We start from the raw sequence: 21,422 nt of genomic DNA, 5'->3' as shown, positions 1-21,422 counted from the left end.
TGATTGGTCAAAAAAGGGAATCGCTGACGTTGGCAAACCCCAGAAATTCCAAACAGCTCGTTTTAGGTCAGGATTTTACTTTCACAAGCACTACTAAGTACAGGTTTCGTCATTAAATATCACATTTTGTGGGCTGGAGGGAAAGCCAAAGACCCACAAATTTCACTTCAATACTTAGTAAAGTGATTTTTGCATAATGTGGGACCTTTAAATGTATTGTTTCGTATAAACGTTATATAAAACCCTTTAAGTAGCAAAGAAAAGATGTTGATTTTCCAACATTAATTTTTATCTTTAGATCCAGCACAGGCAGCAGTGCTGCAGACTGTAGTAATGTGGATTCCATTTTGTCAATCTTTTTAGATCAGTGGAGAAGTGTTATTATGCTGACTTGAAAGAGGAAACTTGATGTGTTGACATTTAAAAGAGTAGACCTGTTGTTTCAAAACCACTCAGAAATCATAACACAGTAAAAACCACTTCAGAGCTAGAGAGAGGGGGATGTTGCACACCAGGAAGGTGAGGGGAACCAAATCTCCCAGTAAGTGCTCCTGGAGGGACCCTTTTTAACAGCGCATGCTTCAGAGTTTATCATTAGTTATTAAATATTCCTGTGTTAATTTCAGATGACTTTAAGTTACAAATTTAAAATTTAATCTTCAGAGACTGAAATAATGTGTGTTTCTTTTATTAAATTTTGAATTTGTTTCATGTTCTCTCTGTTGTTTGAAGGTTTTCAACCTGTTTTACTCATTTATATCATCAAGCAAAATAAAAAAACATGGAATAATGAGAAGAACTGAGTTAATCCTTTGTGTCCTCTCAGATTTTATCTGTCAGTTTTCAAGTTTGGGCAGAGTAGTGGTTCAAAAAACACACAGAACTTGACAAGACCCAAAGTACAAGATCCATTGATTCAAATTTATTTCAGTTAAAAAAAAATCTAGATCTAGAACTAAGACAATGTTTTGTAACCTATTCAAGACCATGCATTTAGTGATGTGATGATGTGGCCTTCACCTGTGGAACAGTGAGCTAATTACGGGTGGTTCTCAAACCTAACTGAACTAATTCTGAACTAGCACCAAGCTTTTGAAACCGTCTGAGATCCAGCCTGCTTTTTGTAACTGAATACGTCTCTCTTCTCCAGCTCCATAACCCTACATGTCTGAAAACAGTGGTTAAATAATGTACTTAGACAGAAAGCTACCAAATACATTTAGATTTTACCCAATGTTGACACATGCACATGTTATTACTGAGCAGAATTTTGATTTTAGTGACAACTAAGTTTGGTTGGTGTAATTTTAGCCACAATAACTGCCAACCTCCAGCCCCTGATGGACGCTGTTCTTTCTTCTAAACCAAAGGAGTTGGTGCCAATTACAAAAACCATTTTCTGGTTTGAGTTTAGTTCCTTGTCAAAACTAAAACAACTCAGGGAGCTGGTGTGACCTAGCAATTTGGGTTGTGCACTCCAATGGTCATCCCTTAAACGGGTAGTCTGGGTTCGAATCCAACATCCCCTTTTCCTGTGTGTCACTCCCCACTCTCACCCTGTTTCCTGCCCTGTGGCTTCTCCATTATTTTCTAATAAAGGTTTAAAAGCCTGAGGAAATAACAAAAAAACAAAACAAACACTGGAACTAAAAAAAATTGATTAGGCAAAACCAGCCCCTGAACCAACTTGGTGGAAAAGTGGTTAAAGCGTTACACAGACAAAAAAACAACAAAAACAATTTTCAGATTACAATTTCAGCCTGTGATTTAAAAGTAAAAATTTCCAAGCTAACACAGCAAACATTTTAAATGTGTGCATTTTTCTGTACGTCTGTGTGCTTCAGGAGGGCGAGGAGACAGGATGTAAAGTATGGAGACCCCTGGAGTCAGTGCCCCATCACAGAGGACGGTGAGGATTTCCTGTGTCTGATATGAATAAAGTGTACCTGTTTAAAGTTTTCCCTGTCCACAGTTACATAGCAGACAACCAGCATGTTTAGAAACAGAGGATTTCCACCAACATATATACACTTTGATTATTTATTTAAAGGAGCCATGCTGGGGTTGGAATGTTCAAGAGCACAATCAGTTAGAAAGCTGGAGAAGCTTCCAAAAAAGCATCTGAAACAAAATAAGATCATACTAAATGTATTTTAGTTTTTGTTAGTTCAAGTCAAACATTTGACTACTTTAGATTTATTTCACCTACCTTCCACCTTTAAACTTTGGTAGCTTTACTCCAGAAGATGGCAGCTCATCCATGCGTTCCCGTCAATCCCTGTCTGATGTTAGGATCTAAATCTCACACTAATAACAGAGTGTCAGCGGGGTTTTAAAAAGTATTAAAAGTTGATAAATCAATTGTGGGAAAATTAAGGCCCTTAAAAAGTATTAAAAAGTCTTAAATGTGATGATATGAGGTATTACATTTTATTGGCGACCCCAGTAGTTTCCATAAATATTATTTTCCTCCTTGCGACCGTTACAAACTAACCTGACACACCAGACAGACAGTTCCATCTATCCACCACGGAAATAGTCTATCTAGTTCAAAAATGTTTTCAGGGTCTGAACCTTCGAACATAACCACACCTGGTGTTTGGACGGTCATTCTGCTCGTCACACTCATCACAGACCAGCATGTGTTTGTTTTGGAACAAATTTTCTTTGTTCAGATCACCTTTTTCTGGATACAACGCAACAATATAAGGTATTTATTAATACAATTGCGTAGCGCTGTCATTTGAAACGTGACAACGAGCAAAGTTGTAAATTTGTGAGGCACGGGCTATACGTAGCGCTAGCAGCCCAACATATCCGTAGGCTAATGTGACAACAAACTCAGTTTGTACAGTAGTATAGTAGCCGTCTGATAGAAAGCAAATAACACATTCTTAAGCACATGTTCTTTTCTTCTTCTCTTCTTTTTATTTTGATAATGATGAAATAAATTCTTGGGTAGTTTTTTGCAAGTTGGTCTTGAATAACAGCTGTTACTTGTTGTGGTAAGGGGAAAGTCAATTAATCTGCCTTAAGTTTTATTTATTCTTTAAAACTTTATTCCTTCTCAGCTTCTATAATTTATATTAAAATGCAAACTACAACTGTCAGAGATTGGTTGCTAGCAACAGCTTAAAGTTGCGATAAGGTCTTAAAACCTTTTGAAAGGTTTTTTAAAAAGTCTTAAAAAGGTATTGAATTTAACCTCAGGATTTCAGTATATACACTGAATAAACCGTACTGTGCACGGCAAAGACTGGACTGAAAGGCAGCTTTAACTCTGCAGCATTACTCTATTGTACATGACTGACTGCTGTACACAACTTTTTTGACTCCATTGTAAAATCTTAATTGTCCCTAAGAGGCAATTTGGTTTGCAATATAAGTCTCATCACAGCACAGACAGTGCACATTATAAACAAACAACAAGTCATATAAGTGATTAAAATTAAACCTGGAGCTTCTTAAGAGATTTCAGCAGGTGATAAAACTGATTTGATCAAAAAAAATTCAAAGGAAAAAACAACCTTGAGTTATTTTCATATTGTAACTTGTGATGTTTTGTATCAGTCAAACATGCAAAAGATGCAGCCTTTAATTAAAATAAATAAATAAATAAAAATAAAACAACTTTTAACTGCACACATTATCAGTAAGTGAAACGGTTGAATTAAAATGCGGTGGGAGGAAACTTTTGGTCTCGCTAGAGAGATGACTTTGTGAAAGTCTAACTTCAGTCTTTAGATATAAAAAACTCAAAGAAAGGAAGATAAATACATTTGTTTATAGTAACTGTGAATACAATGCATTTTTTTTTTTACTTTACACTGTCAGTTTCATTAGTGTGAAGTTGGACTCACGCACAGAATCAATGGTTTCTTCACAAGATGTTTGTCAGTATTTAAAAACATCACTTGTTGTCACTGTAACACATTTATTGAATGTTTCATTTTGAAAAATCAAATCTAATTTTTTTCTTGCTGAACTACAACCAATTTAAAAACACCGCAAAGTGCCTCATGTTGCTGTTCTGTCCTGCAGATGGAAGTAGGGTGCCCTCTACAGGCCTAACTGTGTCATTGCAGTGTACCCTCCTCCCCATCTGAGAGACCCTCTGTCTCATGATTCATAGCGACTTTACCAATCACACTGACTCCTTTTCTTTTTCCTGATCAGATTCAGGTCGCGTGGATGTGAAGTCGGTGTATGGTGTGGAGGGAAACTCCACCTTCTTGGAGTGTGCTCCACGGTCCCCACAGGCCGAGCTCAGGTGGACGGTACAGCGCTCAGAGAGCCAGCAGCAGAGTCGGACACAGGACACCAAGGAGGTCAGCAGTCTCTCTTGGCATCACTGTATTTTCTGCTTTCACCCTGTGGGAGTGCAGGAGGCAACATCTTCTTAAATATCTTCCTAGAACACTTTTTCCATTGCTTTGCTTCATATTTTCACTTTGGTTTTCTGTTTATGACATGTTGAAATACTTGAGGACTGTTGTTGAAGCTTGTGGTTGTTGCATATTTCCTGTCAGCACTTTTTCACATCTTTTTATGCCGAGCATTAAATTTATCATCCTTGATCTGTGAATGCTGATGTTATGCTGATAATAACTTACATCTCTCTATTATTCTACCTGCAGTAATAGCTGCAGCTGTATCATGAAATGTGATCTCTCCAGGATAGAAGCTGGAGACGACACAGACTCTCTTATCAAAGAGAAGAAATAGCACATATGTGTCTGTTCATGTAGTTTCTCTGACGCATGTTTCAATATTTATATAGAAAAAGGATGTTTGACTCCTGCCCAAAGATTTCTCATACAGCATACTCCTCACTGCATGTAAACACAACTTCAAATTCAGTCATTTATCCACAAAATTTAAAGAAAACATTAAGTTTCAGACATGTTCAGCATTTAGAATAAAACTTTAAATAATAATGAGAAATCAGAAAGTCAAGAAAACAATAAAAGCAAGTTAACTTTTGGATAAACTCTACGTGAACAGTCTAAGTAGTTTAGTGGATGAGAGTAGAGGATGTGGTTTAGATCTTCTGACAGGAGGAATCAACAGGAGCCACTTGTTTGGTTCCCATAGATAAGTGTTAAATTTGTACGGTTTGGTTTGAAAAAAACTAATTCACTCAATCTTACTATCTATCTGTTTGTGTTTCCCTCTCAGATCCCAAACAGTGACGACCACCGCTCCCTCCACATGAAGCGTGGGCTGCTGGTCCAGCGCCTTGAACTGTCTGACTCTGGCTTCTACACCTGCTCCAGCCACGAGCACTCCTACAGCCAGGTCCTGGCCCGATACCGTGTCCATGTCATCTCCAGCGACAGCCTGCACCCAACCCGCCACCAGCAAACCCACAGCCCCGACCACCACGTGGCCTTGGGGCACGTCGGCCAGGCTGGGATCGGGGTTGCTGGGTTTCTCGGCCGGGGTGGGGCTCCTCATCAGCCTCCATTTCAGCCAGGTCACAGGAACTCGTGGCTGCCTCAGCATCTGCAGCAGCTTCCTCTGAAGACCTACAAAGACCTGCAGATGGTGGGGACCAACAGTCTGAGCGTGGACGAGTACTGCGAGCAGCTGTGGTACCGAGAGAAACGCAGACAGCAGAAACTGCGCACACTGAAGCTGAAACAGGAGAGCAGGAAAGCCCGAGTGAGAAGGAACAACCCTCCAGAAGTTCCTCTTTAGTCGAGAAGACAACGAAGAAAGACTGAGTGTGTACAACAGATCCTGGAGGAGAAGGAGAGGTTTCATCAAGACTGTTTGATTTTCAAGCAAATAATACCAGCTTACAAAATGATTCCAACAAGATTCATCGTAAAGACTGACAGAAATGAAAGAGGAGGGATTAGTGTCTCACTATGCTGAGTATTTAGACTCTTTTAGATGACATGAACCAGACGTGGAAGGAAGTAACCTTCCTGTTGTTGTAATATTTGAGACTCTGTAGTACGTAGAGCATCTGTAACATTCAAACTGCATATTTACATGTTTGAGGGATAAATCTGACCAGTTCACACCTCACCATCACCAATGTGCCAACACTTTCAACTGTAAAACACATCAGAGTGTGCAGATTTACAACTGATAGCTTACAAGCCATGTCAGGAAGCTACAATCAGAGGATGTGAATGAAACAAATATTAACACTTGAACATTTCTTTTTTTCTGCAGATGCATGTCCATTTGATATCAGTTTGGACAACCAAACAGTTGAAAGTGTCAGGGTCTCACACTCGTTTTGCTCCATCTCAACTATTAATATTACATAAGTTAATGAATTAGGACTTACTAAGACCAGTGTTTGCTCATTACTGCTTCACATTTTACTGTTACTGTTTATTTGTATTTATGGTTGTTTTGAAATGTAACACTCATCTACTACACATGTAAGATCCAGGCATCACATTTAATGGAGTAAACTCTTGCCTCAGTTGAAAACGCACACATGCCCTGGACCCAGCTCGAAAGCACATAATGTATAGCTTTTATTAATTCTGCCGTGTAACTAATGATATTATTCTTATCAATGTATAATAAAGAACTCTATTTTTATAGTTTTCTTTTTGTAAACTAGACTTACATTACACCTGGCCGTTTATTGATATAAACCTGTGTTTTTATGTAAACTTAACTCTGATAAGCTTATAAGATCAAAAACTGAGTGATGAGTTTGTGTCATTCTGTACGTGAATAAACCACTGAGTAATGTAAATAAAAAGTTAAAACGTTCATGTTTGGTTTTATTTTTGGACAAGAAAAGTCACTGATTTTATACATGGGTCTTCTCTACACTTTCTGTGTAATAAAATAAGATAATGTCACTACTAATGTGAAGGTTTACTTTTCCTGTTTGTTTTTCTTTTCCTAGTAGAGTCCAGAATGACAAACAGTGTCCAGCTGATATAATATAGCGGTCTATGTCGTGCCCCATGGAGTTCGCCCCCAAGCGGGTGGCACAGGTTCAAATCCTGCTGCCTTTTTCCCTCATGTCACTCCCCACTTCGCCCTGTTTCCTGCTCTATCTGCTTTCTTTTCCTCTCCCATCAAAGGCATGAAAAAGCCCCAAAGAATAACCTTAAACAAAACAAAACAAAAAAAGTGAAAGTAAGGTTTAGTCATCTCCAGCATTAATGTTATTCAAAGTTGTAATTTTAACAGACTAACTAAAAACATACAGTTTACAAAAAGTTTGTAAGAACTTGGATTTAGTAATTGAGACTTGCAAAAATGGGTCTCATTTCTTTCTCTTGTGGCTCACCTGGATTCAAGTCATTGGGGAGCCACAAAATCTACTTTACCTTCACAATCAAGACAAAATAAGGTATAGAATTCTAAACAAAGAAAAAAAATCTAGGGAGTAATTATCTAAAAGAGAAATTTTTGTGTTTACAAAATAGAACATTAAATGTCTTAATTAAAAAAAAAAGTAAATAAAAAAATGTAACATCATGTTTCATGAATTTTCAGAATATGAAATTTCAGTAAGTTGCAATTAAATTTTTTTTTTTTCATTTTTCAAATATGAAAAATGTCACAAATTTTGCAAAAATCTTTAAAAAAATAAATAAATTTAAAGCTTTATTGCAAGAGGTGATGCATATTTAGTTCAACAAAATGTTAACACATGTTTTTTTTTCTTAATGTGTTTAATCATCAAGGCCCTCTGTAAGAAAAATACAAATTGTTTATCTCAATAATATTTTTTGAAAGCTACAAGTAGCCACTGCAAAGGAGTCAAAGAGCCACAGGTTGAAGACCCTTGGACTAAATGTATTAAATAACCATACAGTTTAAGCCTTTGACCCTAATCAAACTTACAATATCAAATCCTAAATTAAATACTTAGTTTACAATCATAAATTTAACATTATGCATATTGCTGATGATGCGCCTGTCAAATGCATAACTATTCTGATTCACTGATACACACAAGGTGGCTGGAACAAAATTGGCTTGTGTCATGAATCCCGAGCTGATTTTGCACACACACTTATTTCAGGCACTGGGTAAGAGCATTTCCCACATCTATTAGTGAAAGACACCCATTGTCTGCTCAAAATGCTTTAATGCTCCTTGAACTGATCCTTACACTTAAAAATTATATTTGATTGAAAATAAACATGATTTTGTTGATAAGGTTTGTGTATTCGTCAATTTTTTTTTCTTCATTTTTTAAAGTTATGTTTGGGGCTTGTATGCCATCAGAGAGGAGAGGAGAGTGGATAGAGCAGGAAACTGGTTGAGAGTAGAGATTGATATGTGGGAAAGAGTCCACAGGCTGGATTCGATCCAGGGCCACCCACCAGACGGCGATTCCACACAGTGCAACCTAAATCACTAAGCCATCGGCGCTCCATGTATGTGTCTTTTTATTGATGAAAAGTCAGCTACTCAAATCTATTTGAATTGAGAAAAGCTGCGTCTTGTGTCAAACAAATACATTAAAACGTGTTTAATTGAGATTGATTAAATCTTTCTTTTTTTTCTTTTAATCCAGTCCCAGGACTAGTTAGGAGATTAGAGAAACATTTCTGGAAAAGTGTCTAAAAGCTGTAATGTCATTTGAATGATTAGAGAGTTAATTATCCTCTTGAAACTAAAATTCTAACAAACAGACCACACTTCAGATCTGTAGAGTCATGAGATAACTTTTAGGGGTGGGAGAAAAAAAAATTGAAAATCATTTTTTTTTGTTTGGCAATATCAAAATCAGGATTCTTTGTCAAAAAACAAATTTTGTTTTTTGTTTTTTCTTTTTTCTAATTCAAATTCTTAATTTCAATCTTGGATTGTAAAAAGTTTCCACTTTTCTCCAGCAGAGGGTGAAATGTTTCTCTCTGACTCACATGATGTGCATTTTATGGAAATATGGCTCCTAATATAGTTTGTAGACATAATTATCATCAATTAACTTTTTCACATGGTCTATTGTTTGTTTTAACAATCAATGTGGTGGAATTAAAATGTTGAGTCTTCTTCAAACTTGACAAAAACTCAGACAAAGAGAGACAGCAGGCGTGAAGAGGTAGAGAAAAGGAGATAGCTTTACTATAAAGAAGGCGTCGCTAGCAGAAGTTGCAACATCTCATCATACACGCATACATGGTGAATATATTTATGCCATTTTCTGTTGAGTATGTACCTTAAAAAAGCTGTTATTTTGCGTGTCGAAGCGAGACTTTGACGAGCTGCTCTGATACACATGGTAAAAACAAGAAGATGCTAATATGAGAAGTCATACAAAAAGCCAAACAGCATGTGATCAATCATTTAAAAAATCCAGTCGCAAACCTCGTATGTGCGCCGGTAAGATTCTAGACATTGCAGCATTTTGAACTGAGAGACGCACAAAGCTGTAAATCTGCACATTGACATTTTCTTTTTCCTCCATGAAAGGTGAGCTGAGATGATGCAGACAGTAAAAAGAGACAGTCAGCTCCGTGTGCACCTCAAATCACCGTGCACAAAAACAAAAGGACGAGAGAAAAAAAGCACTGAGTATCAGCAAGTATGCATAATTCTCTTTTCTTTGTTATATAGCCAGTTTACAATATTCCCCTGCTGTGATCCACTCAGAGGGGAAAGAGAAAGGCCATGTGGGAAGAGCAGGGTGCAGGTTTCCAGACCAGATCATGAAGAAAAAACTTCCAGTGAGTCCTGTGAAAAAGTCCAGGCCTACATCCCAAACCAACGTGTGATCTGACAGTGAATGTCCTCTCCTCCTTTCTTCTGTTTCAGCACCGTTCTGTTTGTTGAGGTGACTGTGCTCGGTGCAAAGTGAGAGTTAACACACAGTAAAACAGCGGCATCGGAGGAAACACCCAGCTGGTTAAAACCCAAGAGGATATTGCTTTGAGTTTCTGCAGAGTGACATGAGGGAATATGGATATTTGGAGGAGGGAGATGGGGTTAGAGACAGAGGGTTTGGAGAATAATCGTTCAGTGGTGAAGCCGCATTTTACCCATAAACATGCTGTGTTTTTATCCCATTTCAGGGGTCACACCAAAGCCAAAATAAGAGGGGAATAAGGCTTTCTTTACCAATTTGAATTTTTGTGTCAACTTCAAATTTAAGTGTCAAACACATTCTTAAGAGCCAGTGTAGGATATGAACAGAGATGGATATGTTTGACTTACACAGGCTGCTTATCAGTGCTTAAAAGGGATATCACCAAGTGTTGGAATTTAACACATTTGAGTCCTTTCTACTGACATAATTTAAAACAGAGTCCCAAAACTTGCTCTTGGTAACTTTTCAGATTTTTTGAATACAGCTTTGGTTTTTAGACTAATGGTTGGTCTCTCAGATAAGTGACGGTAAGTGGTTGACGTACCCTCTTGCTTCCAAAAGTGAAGTAAAAATGGATGCATTATTTCTAATGGCCAGCAGAGGGCAACAGCAAAGTCTCATTGAAGCATATGAAAAAATTACCCTACACCCAAAGTTATTTCAAGCAGCAACTGGTGATGAAAAATGAAGCCAGTGCATAAGTTCTAAAACCGCAGTTCCCAAAGTGTCCACTAGAGCTAGGACACCACGTTAGGTCTAATGTTAAAACGTAGAATCAAACTTGTTTACAGCCTGAAACTAAGAGGGTTTTAGTCTGAAGAGCTCAATTCCTGTTCATTAAAAGTTGTACATAAGATGGATTTCTATAACCTGTTATTGGTTTTATGAAAGCTGAGGTTTTTGAATAATTGCAAAATTAGGGGCGTGGTCAAGTCATGACAGGAGGAAGTGGGTGTGATTTGCTCTTTTCCACATCTATGCCTGTTTTAGACTGATTTATAACCTAGTTTGTTTATGACTGACCACACTGAGCTTCACGATAATCCAATCATGATAATAATCCAGATAAATATATGACTTCATGTTCAGAATCTCTGGTTTAAGTCTTCTTTTACAAAGCACGCTATTCGTTAAGTTAGTCAGGGTCAGATTTATCCCGTCAACAACTTTTTTTAATATAAATTCTGGGAACAGTTCACTTGAGAATTTTAAACTGTTTTACCACAGTGGCCAAGTCAACATCTTACAGACAGGCTGCACAGAGACAATTTGCTGATGGTTGGACCTGTGTTCTTCCAAAATTCTTCCGAGGTGACCCCTGAAATGAGACTAGCCCTGCCACAGCAGAGCAGGCATGTCAGGTGAAAGGCATTATGGGGAGAAGGAGTGTGTGCGGTCTTAAAGAGATGACACTAAAGGAGGGAGTTTTGTTCAGATGTCTCAGAAAATGCATGTTTCTTTTAGGCCTACTAGCAGCTTGAGTGCGACAATGCTACACCTGCAGGAGCACTTACATCTTATTTACATCATAGAGAGTCTCACATATTCCTCTTTCGCAATATAGAATCCAAACCATCATCAAACAAGTGACTGATAGACGTGCTATAGTCAGTACCATATTCAACAAAGTCAAAGCTAAGGGCAACACAGAGTGAGGGATGATTCCTGTAACTTTTTCAGAGTGCAAATGTTAGTCAAAGCTACGTTACAAAGGTGCAGGACACAGTTAAAGATGCACCTGTCGCACTGCTGGGTGGACACATGAGTGTGATGCTTTCTTCCCTTTTTTCAAATAAAGCATTTCTCTGGGGGAATCAATTTTGAAATATTTACAAAGATAAGAGATTTTTTTTTTCTTTACCTTAAAGTACAGAACATGAGTCAAATCAATCATAAGAACAATATTCATTGTCTCTGTGGTGGAAAAGTTACATAAATCTGAAAACAACACAGATTAACGTTAATACATCATGAGTACGAGAAGAGCAGCACAATAAACAGGTGGATAAACATCATCTTGTAAATGGACAGTGACGGTATTACTCTGTTGTGTTTTGTCGACAGCAGAAAAGCCAGCTGCTACAAAAATATCTGGAACAAACTAAATGTTTGACGCCTCTCATGATGAGCAACAACAGATTCAGGAGACATCTTTGATTTGGCTATTTCTGTGTGAAGAAGTCGGTCAAAAAAGTGTATATAACAATTATTAAATTAAGGACTAATATATTAATACTATCCACATTATGTCATAAATAGAAATATAAAATAAATATTTAAAATACAATGTGAACTCCAGTCGTTGACTGCAGTAAAAATCTATTTGATTTAGGGTTTGATAGTGCCGTTGAGAAACAGTTTGAGTGCCAAACTAATGTGGTCAAACCAATGAGCACTCAGTAAACGTTTCATCTAAAATAACCTAAAACAATTCGCTCAAACAAGCGACCACCCGTCCGTCAGTCTGCTGACAGAATGACAACATGACAGTATGAATGTTGGACAAGTCAAATACTGAGCTTCTAAAAAAAAATTACTCAAACTTTTTCTTCTTTCTTTCTTTTGCAAAAACTAAAAAGGAAGCTGGTCAACTTGCATTTAAAGGTGGCTGTGAATGTAATGTTTATATCAGCATGCTGTGAATCTTTTGGGAAAACTGATCCAAGTTTTCTAAGTGAATTTAATGCAAGTTCTCTTTTATATTCAGATCTGACTGAGATAAGAAAACTAAAGGGGAAGGACTGAGGAGATTTTTTAGTGTGTTCAGACTAAATAAAACAAGATTATTAAAGAGGCCTTCATTGCATATTGAGCCATAAAAATACAATTTATGTGCACAGATTAAAAAGTTATCACCTATGGATGGGACGTGACTTTTAAACAATCCTTTGATATTTAAAAAAAAAAAATCAAATTGTTCATGTGACCATTTTCTCATCTTTAAAAAAAAAATTTCAGCTGTTTTTACAAGCTCCTAGTTTTAATGTGATACAACTGTCTGACAGAGTTTGTAGGGCGTCTGAAATCTGTTGACTTTTTGCCAATTGAAAGAGGTCAACTGCAAACTGTTAGCAGTGACTACGGCATGTCATTTTCACTTGAAATACCCATCCCTATTAACAAATTAACCTCAATAAATACTAAAAAAAAAAAAAAAAAGTAGTTTTCCTCTCCAGTGGTTTATCATATAAACTGCATAATTAAATAATAAATAACTTGCATAAAAGCACATGGCTTATGCGAGGGGGAGTTTTAAATAAAGACACCCTATTTATGCTGTGAATGAGTAGAAATTTGAAAATGTGATATAAAAACACAAAGTTTTAGTCTGAACACATCCTGAAGATCAGCCTCTTATGCTGCATTCATGTCCTTTGGGAGAGAGGAGATGCCAGCTCACAGCTTGAAACCAAAATAAATGTAAACACACATGTAATCAAAAATCACTCAGGAGTTAAACTCCAAATAAATGTTTTTTGTGATCACACTGTCGGATTGATTTGCAGTGTTTGGTTTTGTATGGGACACTCTTTAAAAACCACTTATTAATCTGTGTAAAAATTAAAACAACAAATTCAGCATAAAAATGAAAACAGTGGAAGTTTTGCAACTCTAAATAGATCAGCTAGCATGTTCCCATTGACATGAATGCAGCATTAGCCTGCATGCTAAGTAGGGAATTCACTGGATTGTAGTCTACTGTTCCTCAAACAAAACTACCTTCCCCCTCTCTTCTGCCTCCATGTTTTTCTAAGCTGCTATCATGCTCCAAAACATTATATATATCATCTTTTACTTCATGGGATTCAGAAATCACTTTTCTGGTTACGGCTGCTTTTGAACGTCTGCACTACGACATTTGATTAGAGGTAAGAAAATCATTGTACAAGGCAAGGTGAATAAAAGCATGTGGTTACGCCTGCAGGTGTTAAAAAAAGGAAGCCATGTGTACTTTTACAAACCAGATTCAAACCAAAGACTGATGTAGAGGAGGTGATAGTGCATAGATTTGCTTGGCACCAAAAATGAATGCCAGGACTGAATACAGCACTCGTTAAGATTCATGACTCGTCTACCAGCTGTGGAGAAACTAAAATCTTTCACTGCGTAAATATCAATATGATAAACATATCTGCCGGATTCCTGTGGAGTTTGATGGTTAGAAGCTGATATGTTACAGGACGGGGATAGTGTGAGTGTGCAGGGGACCTCATGTGCCTACTTAACCGAGATGCTACACAGAGGTTTCGAGGGGTGCACCAGGAGAGAGCACAGAAGCCGGAGATGTTTGGCGCAGAAATGAACCAAAGAAAAATCTCTAAAGGACGTTTTTCGAGGCCTCCAAGTGCTGAAAGCTGCCCAGAAGGCACACTGCAAGTCTGTGTGGGTAAAGGGCAGGCAGAGCACAGGGGACAACCAGCACTGTCCACTTTGTCCAACGTCACCTCCAAGGAGCCAATTTCTTCGAGCTGGAAACTAAAATGAAGGCTTGTGGTCTAATCCCACTCTCATACCCCTCTGTGTCTTTACTAGCAGAGGAAGCCCACTCAGTCTCCAGACAGGTCCTGCTGCGTCTATTCTGTGTCAGATGTGTTTCATATATTCATATATTCATGTGTGTGTGTGTCAAGTGTGTGGTGTCAGGGTTTGTCGTAGCAGGTGTCATCAAGTCCCCCGTGTGCTGCTACAGCGCTACGCCAATGAATAGATGGCGTTGACGGGCGAGGTGGCCTCAGAGCTCTCGTTGCCCTCCGTCTCGTCTTTGTCTTTCTTCACCGTGTACTGGCCGATGAATGAGCCGTCCTCGTTGAACTGGCCGTCTCCCCCTTCGCCATAGTCCACCAGACTGTCATCACTTTCCTTCACATTGCCATCCAGCGACGTCTGGCTGCCCTGCAGAGGCTTGTTGTCCTCGTCGCTGCTGCAAAGGTAAGAAAGTCAGAGAGTTGGACGTTAAAACAGGAGCGGGATGTTGGTAAATTTGGAGGTCAGGACCATTTTCTCTCCATCGGCACGAGTTAGTCAGGCACAGGAAAGTGAAAGGTTAAGAGCATTGCAGGTAAAGAAATGATGTTAATTTCATATTTTCAGCTTTTCTGTTAAACTCACTCAGTACAGTGACTGTAGGTACAGCTTTTTTAGACTGTTATTATTTGATAGATGAGGTTCATTTCTTTTCCATGTTTGCTCTAAAGGAGAGGTTTGGATAGTTTCAGTTCTACATCAGGATTGTACCAAACACCTCAGTTTGATCACTGTGATCTGAGAATTTGCAGCAAACTTATCATGATAATCTAAATATAAGAAAAATATTTGATTTAAACAAGGACTCCTCTCTCATAGGTGTATGTTACCTGTTGGATGGAGAGACAAAAAGCTCTGGGTTATGGATCTTTTTCTGGTAGTCGTGGTTAGCAGATAATTGCTGGTATATGGTCCCAGCAACACAAAGAAGTGACTAATTTGTCAGCTGATTTGAGTGTTACAGTCCACTTTTAGAGGAAAATGAATGTCAGTGGCATTAGGTGAGAGAATGAGTGTTGTGTTAAAAATCACATTTTTTTTATTGTTGATGACTAGATTTTTGTGCTTTTTAATTAAATTTAGAATTAAAATTTAGGTTAATATTTAAAGAGGGAGTAGTGGGTTTTTTTTGTTTTTTTTTTTCTTTTGCTTTATAGATCCTTTTTGTTGTTTTGTTGTTTCTGGTAGTCTTACATCTTTACAGCTAAAAAGGAAAGAAAAGAAAAAAAAACCCTATTTTTCCCACACTGGTTTCTTTGTAAGACTCCCCACTTCACAAACCCCCTTCACTCTGATTGGCCAGCCCCTCTGGAGGCCTGTCATGGGTAAAGCCATGGGCAGACTCAGTGTTCGAGGCCTGTCCCTCTAATATGCCATGAACCAGTAAGGGGATCCTAATGTGATGACCTCATCGTTTCAGCAAGTCTCCTGAAGGTCTCAGGAAGATCTTGTGCTGTTTTTAGAACAGGCTGTTTTGATCTGTTTACCAACAGCTTCAGGGATTTATACAACATATGAGGATGTAGCGTTTTGAAAATCTGCACGTGCTCAGTCTGATCATCCAGCTTTTTTACTTTAAATGCACATATTAAGTATGGACATCCCCTCTTTGAAATACATTCTGTGCTTTTTGCAGATGCTATTGGAACCTGACCTTCTTGCCAAATTGTAAACAAGAGGCTATGTCATAAACTTTAACTGGACTCCTTTTAATCAGATATGTAATCTCCTGTACGATTAATGGGCATGAAGCCAATATTGAGTCCATGTAGAATCCCTCCTCTAAAACTTGTTTAAGCCTCTATAGTCCAATTTTTTGCCTTCACTTAATTCAAAGCTGGGATTGAGAAGAGTCTTGTGTATCTTGCCCAGTTCCTCCTTTTGTAACCGTGTATGAAACTCATACATAGTCTGCATTTGGCCATTATGAGACCTGCAGATGATCCCATATAAGATTCAATATCAATGGTCAAAGGTGACAAAGTAACCATATTTTGGCGTAATTTATCTTTTGGGCTTTAAGAAGGCCTCTTTTTGGGGGGTAGAATGATATGAATCCAAACCTTTCCTTTAAAGACAAAGCTGCATTTGCATGTTGTTGGGTTTTTTTCAGCGAAGATGCTTTTTCATCGAAAGGAAAAGTTGCTATTGCAGAACACTGTGCAGTATTGACCTCAATGTTTTCAAAACAACCCTGTCTCTTAAAAATAATGTTTACAATGAACACATTTTCACTGATGTGTTCATGAGGAGATGTAATTCTGCTTGCGGACATGTGTCTCACTCAACCCTACAAAGAACACAAGAGCTACAAGAAGCATTCTAACTATTAATCCTTACACAATATTTAAGGCAGCAATTACATTTCCTACATGCATCTGAAAAGGTAGATAAGTAACCCCACAGTATTTTGTAGGAGACAGGGGTGATTAAAAGACATAAATACTGTCCCCAGAAACTCAGTGCATCCGCATGCTAACTGTTAGTCATATTCTGACGTGAGATCAGAGCAGAAATCTCTCCATCTGCAGAGCTGTGCTTGATCTCAGGTCAGAGCATGGCCACTTGTCTCCTAACTCTGATTTTAAGGGGAAGAGAACTTCATGCACAAGGAGAAAAGAGCTACAGATTAGCATTAGCTTTCTCGTCTTAATCAAGCCAGTAGCATAACAGCAGGAAATGTATTTAGGATGCAAAGTGATCTCAGGGAGGTTTTCCTCCTGCACATGTCTTCATATTGCATTTCAAAGTTATCAAACAGTCTGTGCAGATCCCCTTCTGTAAGAAAGAACAAAATCAACACTGTGGCCTCTCTGAATCATCATGCTCCATGCTGATACGCTTCAGGAAACAAATCCTGCACTGACTGTAGAAACTACTTCATAATCAGGAGTGAAAAATACCAAGACAGACAAAGCTCCATCAGTCAGACACAATTCAGATGCAGCAAATTCAACTCTATAAGAACCAGAAATCCAGCTCTGTTTTTCAAACCATAAAAACCTTCAGTAGAGACGGAGACAGAGAGAGGGGCAGACAGTGAAAAGATGGATGCACAGACTGCACAGAGATGGAAGGATGTTTTGTGAGACAAAGGCTTTGTTACATGAGCCTGAACTAATATAAAATTAACCAAAGGAAGCCAAGGTTTATCTATCTGCAGAGAAGATGAGTTGGAGTTCACCAGGGTTTCTCTCTGTCCAAAGCTTTCCCAGATTGCTGCCCAAGGTTTATTAGTACCCCTGCTTCTATCCCCTATCCCTCCTGTCATTTGCTCGCACCAATGGTCTCAAAGTTTTCCCTTCAGATTTTCCCGAGGAAGTTAAAGTACTCCAGCTTTCAGGCTCCTCTCAGGGTCCAAGAAGCAGACACTTTCTGCACTTTTAGGAGTAGACTTTTAACTTTCCTTTTCAATAAAGCATATAGTTAGAGCTGGATCAGACCTAGACCAGCTCTAACTATAAGCTCTTAGTCATGTTGCTATAGGCTCCCACTGCTGTAGGTTTAGACTTCTGTAGGCTTATACTGCAATTGGCTTAGACCAGCTTAGTGTCCTGACATAGCATTGGTTAGGACGCTATATGAATAAAAATTGATGGATTTATTGTCTAACTTAACTTGAAACCAACCAATTTTGAAAAGTTATACGATACTTGTTTTGTGATACTTGTTGGAGTTCACCAGGGTTTCTCTCTGTCCAAAGGTTTCCCAGATCGCTGCCCAAGGTTTATTAGTACCACTGTTTCTATCATCTATCTTTCCTGTAATTTGCTCGCACCAATGGTCTCAAAATTTCCCCCTCAGGTTTTCTCAAGAAGTTAAAGTACTGTTGGATCTCTAAAAGTAGTAAGGGAGGTGGAGCCTTCAGCTATCAGTCTCCTCTCAAGGTCCAAGAGCCAGACACTCTCTGTACTTCTTCGGAGTAGACTTTTAACTTTCCTTTTAGATTAAAGCTTACAGATAGAGCTGGATCAGGCCTAGACCAGCTCTTAGTCATGCTGCTATAGGCTCCTACTGCTATAGGTTTAGACTTCTGTAGGCTTGTACTGCAATAGGCTTAGACCTGCTCAGTGTCCTGACACAACATTGGTTAGGATTAGAAATAAAGATTGATCATTTAATGTTTGACTTTACTTGAAACCAACCAATCTCCAGCAATTTTTAAAAGTTTTATGATATTTTTGTGAGCACAGGAGCCAGAACAACTAGGCTAGGTTTCAGGAAAATACTTTTTTTTTTTTTTTTTTTAAACTGGAGCCAAGGCTACCGCAAGATACAGCCACAACACTTAGCAAATCAGAGTGCATACATGTCAGACTCTGGTTAGAGGTCAATGGCCTGGGTGATACTGTGCATTCAACAAATCACAAAATAGTGGTTAATTTATGTCATTTTGTATTAATACTGGTGTTGAAGTACCACAACTCTACAAGGAAACTCGTTTCTTATCAGAATGAACTCGAGTGCCTCACAGATAATAAATGGAAGAGCAAAAGAAAAAGAAAAGTGAAGAATTGTCAGAGCAGCATAAAGGACTCAGGTGTTGAAACAGAAGACTCGTCTCCTTTCATACCTTTCCAGAGACCTTTGGACCAATGAGGAAAACAAAAAAGACAAAGGACACAGACACAAAGTGGGGTGGGTGGAGAGAGAAACACAGTCATGAGACAGATGGATAACACCACATGCTGAATAAACAGATACAGAGAGAAGAGAGCTAACATTGCCGGTGCAGGGAGAAAAGCAACACTTCTATCAGTCTCTACAGGTAGCGGTTTACCATAGCATCATAAATTAAATGATATGACAGAAATACAGATAAAAGCATGAGATAAGGTTAACCCCAGTTTCATTTTGTTTATGTTCATATGACAGCCTGGCAGCGTAGCATGTGTTGAGCTTAACTGCAGATTGGTAGGGCTGCCATGAAGTTTCAAAAGACAGAAAAACACAAGCAGACAGACAATCAGACAAACTTTAACAGAACTTATGTCCCAATAGCTGCACTCCTAACACTACATGTCTTCATTTATGAAGTGCAAACCCCTAATATCCAGAGTTAAGTATCAGAAACTAAAAAAAACTGGCTAATTTCTCGTGGAAAAACTGTGTGTGCACCACTACAGTGGTGATAGCTGGACCAAGTTAAAGCAGACAGGGATGAATTTGTTTCTTGATAATCTGAGTGCTTGTGTGTTTTGCCCTTTCTGACTTCTTTGAAGCGATGTTGAATTCCCAGGTCTCAGCAATCAGCTTTTACAATGCTGGTGGCAGACAGTGAATAATAAAGACACTTATTGCAATAGATTGGATTTATTTTTTTCAAACTACCATGCAGCTTGGTGGGTAAACTGTTTTTATTTCAAGAGTTAATGATAATTAACATCCCTTCTTCTAAATATTGCTTATTATAAATCTCTGAAAGAAGAGGAAAGCCAAACAAGGGGATCTTTATGACTTTTTTCTTTTCCTTTTTTTAATAGTTTTTTACTTTTTTAGTTTGTCCTTTAAAGTTATTCTCTTTGCACTGTCTTAACCAGGTCCTCTGGGGTGTCAAACTGTACCAGTAACAGGTCATCAGCTCTGCTTCTCTTACCACAGCCCAGAGTCCTTTCTTGCATAAACTGCATCAACATCTGACAGCAGAAACTTCTGAAATGTCAAAGTAGCAGCAAGAAAATAAAAAAAGAAAAAAAGAAAGAAAAAAAACAGAAATATAAAGGTGATTTTTGACTGCAGGAACTTGGAACTTTTTGAGGAACCATGTGCTTCTTGACCCTGGGAACTGGGATCTTAATTTAGATTTAGGGTAAGTGATCTTGCCCTGAAAACAGCACTGCCTAGGGGGTAGTACTTTTAAAAAGGTCCAGGACGTGAACATTTCTGGTTGGTGGACCACCCTCTGTGTTTTTACTGCTAACAGACTAAGTGTGATACTGGACATAAAGATGCCAGCCTGTCTTTTTCTTTAATGGAGTAATTTTTGTTAAGTGGCTTTCATTGTTGTTTTACTGCCCCTTACTGGTCTTGTGATGTTGTGCAATTACTTGTATTTTCTTTACAGACATTGCTAGACTGATAACCTTCACAGGACTTTAGGCCTTGTTCAAAATACAGACAACGATTAGGCTACTTAGTTCTCAACATGCAGGTCTGCTCGTTGTACCTAGGGTCTCTAAAAGTAGTATGGGAGGTCAAGCCTTTAGTTATCAGGCTCCTCTTCTTTGGAATAACTTACCGGTTGAGGTCCGGGGAGCAGACACAGTCTCAACCTTTAAGAATAGACTTAAAACTTTCCTTTTTGATAAAGCTTACAGTTAGAGCTGGATCAGGTCTGAACCAGCTCTTAGTCATGCTGCTATAGGTTTAGACTGCCGGGGGGAACTGACACACAGGGCTCCTGTTTCCCTCTTTTTCTGTCAGTCTAACTTCTAGTCTTACTGTCCTGTTATAGTTACTGACCATAAACCTCTCTGGGAGGATCTGAGTTTGTCTTGTAGGTTCCTGGGGATCGGTGAAGTAGACGCCCTGCTGCTGTGCTCCTGAAAGACTCCGGCTGCTACGGCTTTGTATTGTTGCAGGGAATGGCCTGCTGGTTTCACCTGAACTGTTGCCACAGCACCAAACTTCGGACTGCGTCCGTCTCTCTCTCGCTCCCTTTCTGTGTGTGTGTGTGTGTGTGTGTGTGTGTGTGTGTGTGTATCCCCCCCATTATTCTATCTCTCCTCTATCTGTCTCTCTAACCCCAACACAGTCGAGACAGATGTCTGTCTAACATGAGTCTGGTTCTGTTCGAGGTTTCTGCCCGTTAAAGGAAAGTTTTTCCTTGCCATTGTAACTTGCTAAATGCTACAAAGTCCTGTACTCGTGGTGGATTAAGATAAGATAAGACTCCTTATCTTGTCTTGATGTTGGGTTTCTGCTAATAAAATTTTATTAACATTTACGGGTCTAGACCTGTAAATGTTTTTGTAAAGTGTCTTGAAATAACACTTGTTATGATTTGGCGCTATACAAATAAATAAAGATTGAAAGATTGATAGGCTACAGGAACTATTCAGATCCTGGAAGAACCAATTAATTCCTGGTCAAA

The 21,422-nt window shown here is 38.5% G+C and overlaps 2 protein-coding genes across 17 annotated transcripts in view; one reads left to right on the top strand and one right to left on the bottom strand.

The window, feature by feature from the left end:
- The window catches only part of LOC141789193 (semaphorin-3D), a 142,616-nt gene extending 135,908 nt beyond the window's left edge, over positions 1-6,708 (top strand). Inside the window, exons 16-18 of the mRNA XM_074668538.1 lie at positions 1,845-1,909; positions 4,177-4,328; positions 5,179-6,708. Coding sequence (XP_074524639.1) covers positions 1,845-1,909; positions 4,177-4,328; positions 5,179-5,700 — 739 coding nt within the window. The 3' untranslated portion in view covers positions 5,701-6,708. The remainder of the gene's footprint in view (positions 1-1,844; positions 1,910-4,176; positions 4,329-5,178) is intronic.
- Positions 6,709-12,757: 6,049 nt separating this feature from the next.
- nfasca (neurofascin homolog (chicken) a) overlaps positions 12,758-21,422 on the bottom strand; it is a 166,478-nt gene continuing 157,813 nt past the window's right edge. For 15 of the 16 annotated variants that reach the window (XM_074672800.1, XM_074672856.1, XM_074672831.1 and 12 more), the window contains one exon: positions 12,758-14,726. In XM_074672800.1, the coding sequence (XP_074528901.1) occupies positions 14,498-14,726 (229 nt within the window). In that variant the 3' untranslated portion in view covers positions 12,758-14,497. The other variant, XM_074672874.1, reaches the window with a different exon arrangement.

Source organism: Halichoeres trimaculatus, unplaced genomic scaffold, assembly GCF_033239565.1.
Source record: "Halichoeres trimaculatus isolate MK-OKI-2021-1 unplaced genomic scaffold, fHalTri1.1 fHalTri1_scaffold_1, whole genome shotgun sequence".
NCBI lineage: Eukaryota > Metazoa > Chordata > Actinopteri > Labriformes > Labridae > Halichoeres > Halichoeres trimaculatus.
Note: the sequence above shows the minus strand (reverse complement) of the source record. Positions and strands in the feature narration are given on the sequence as shown.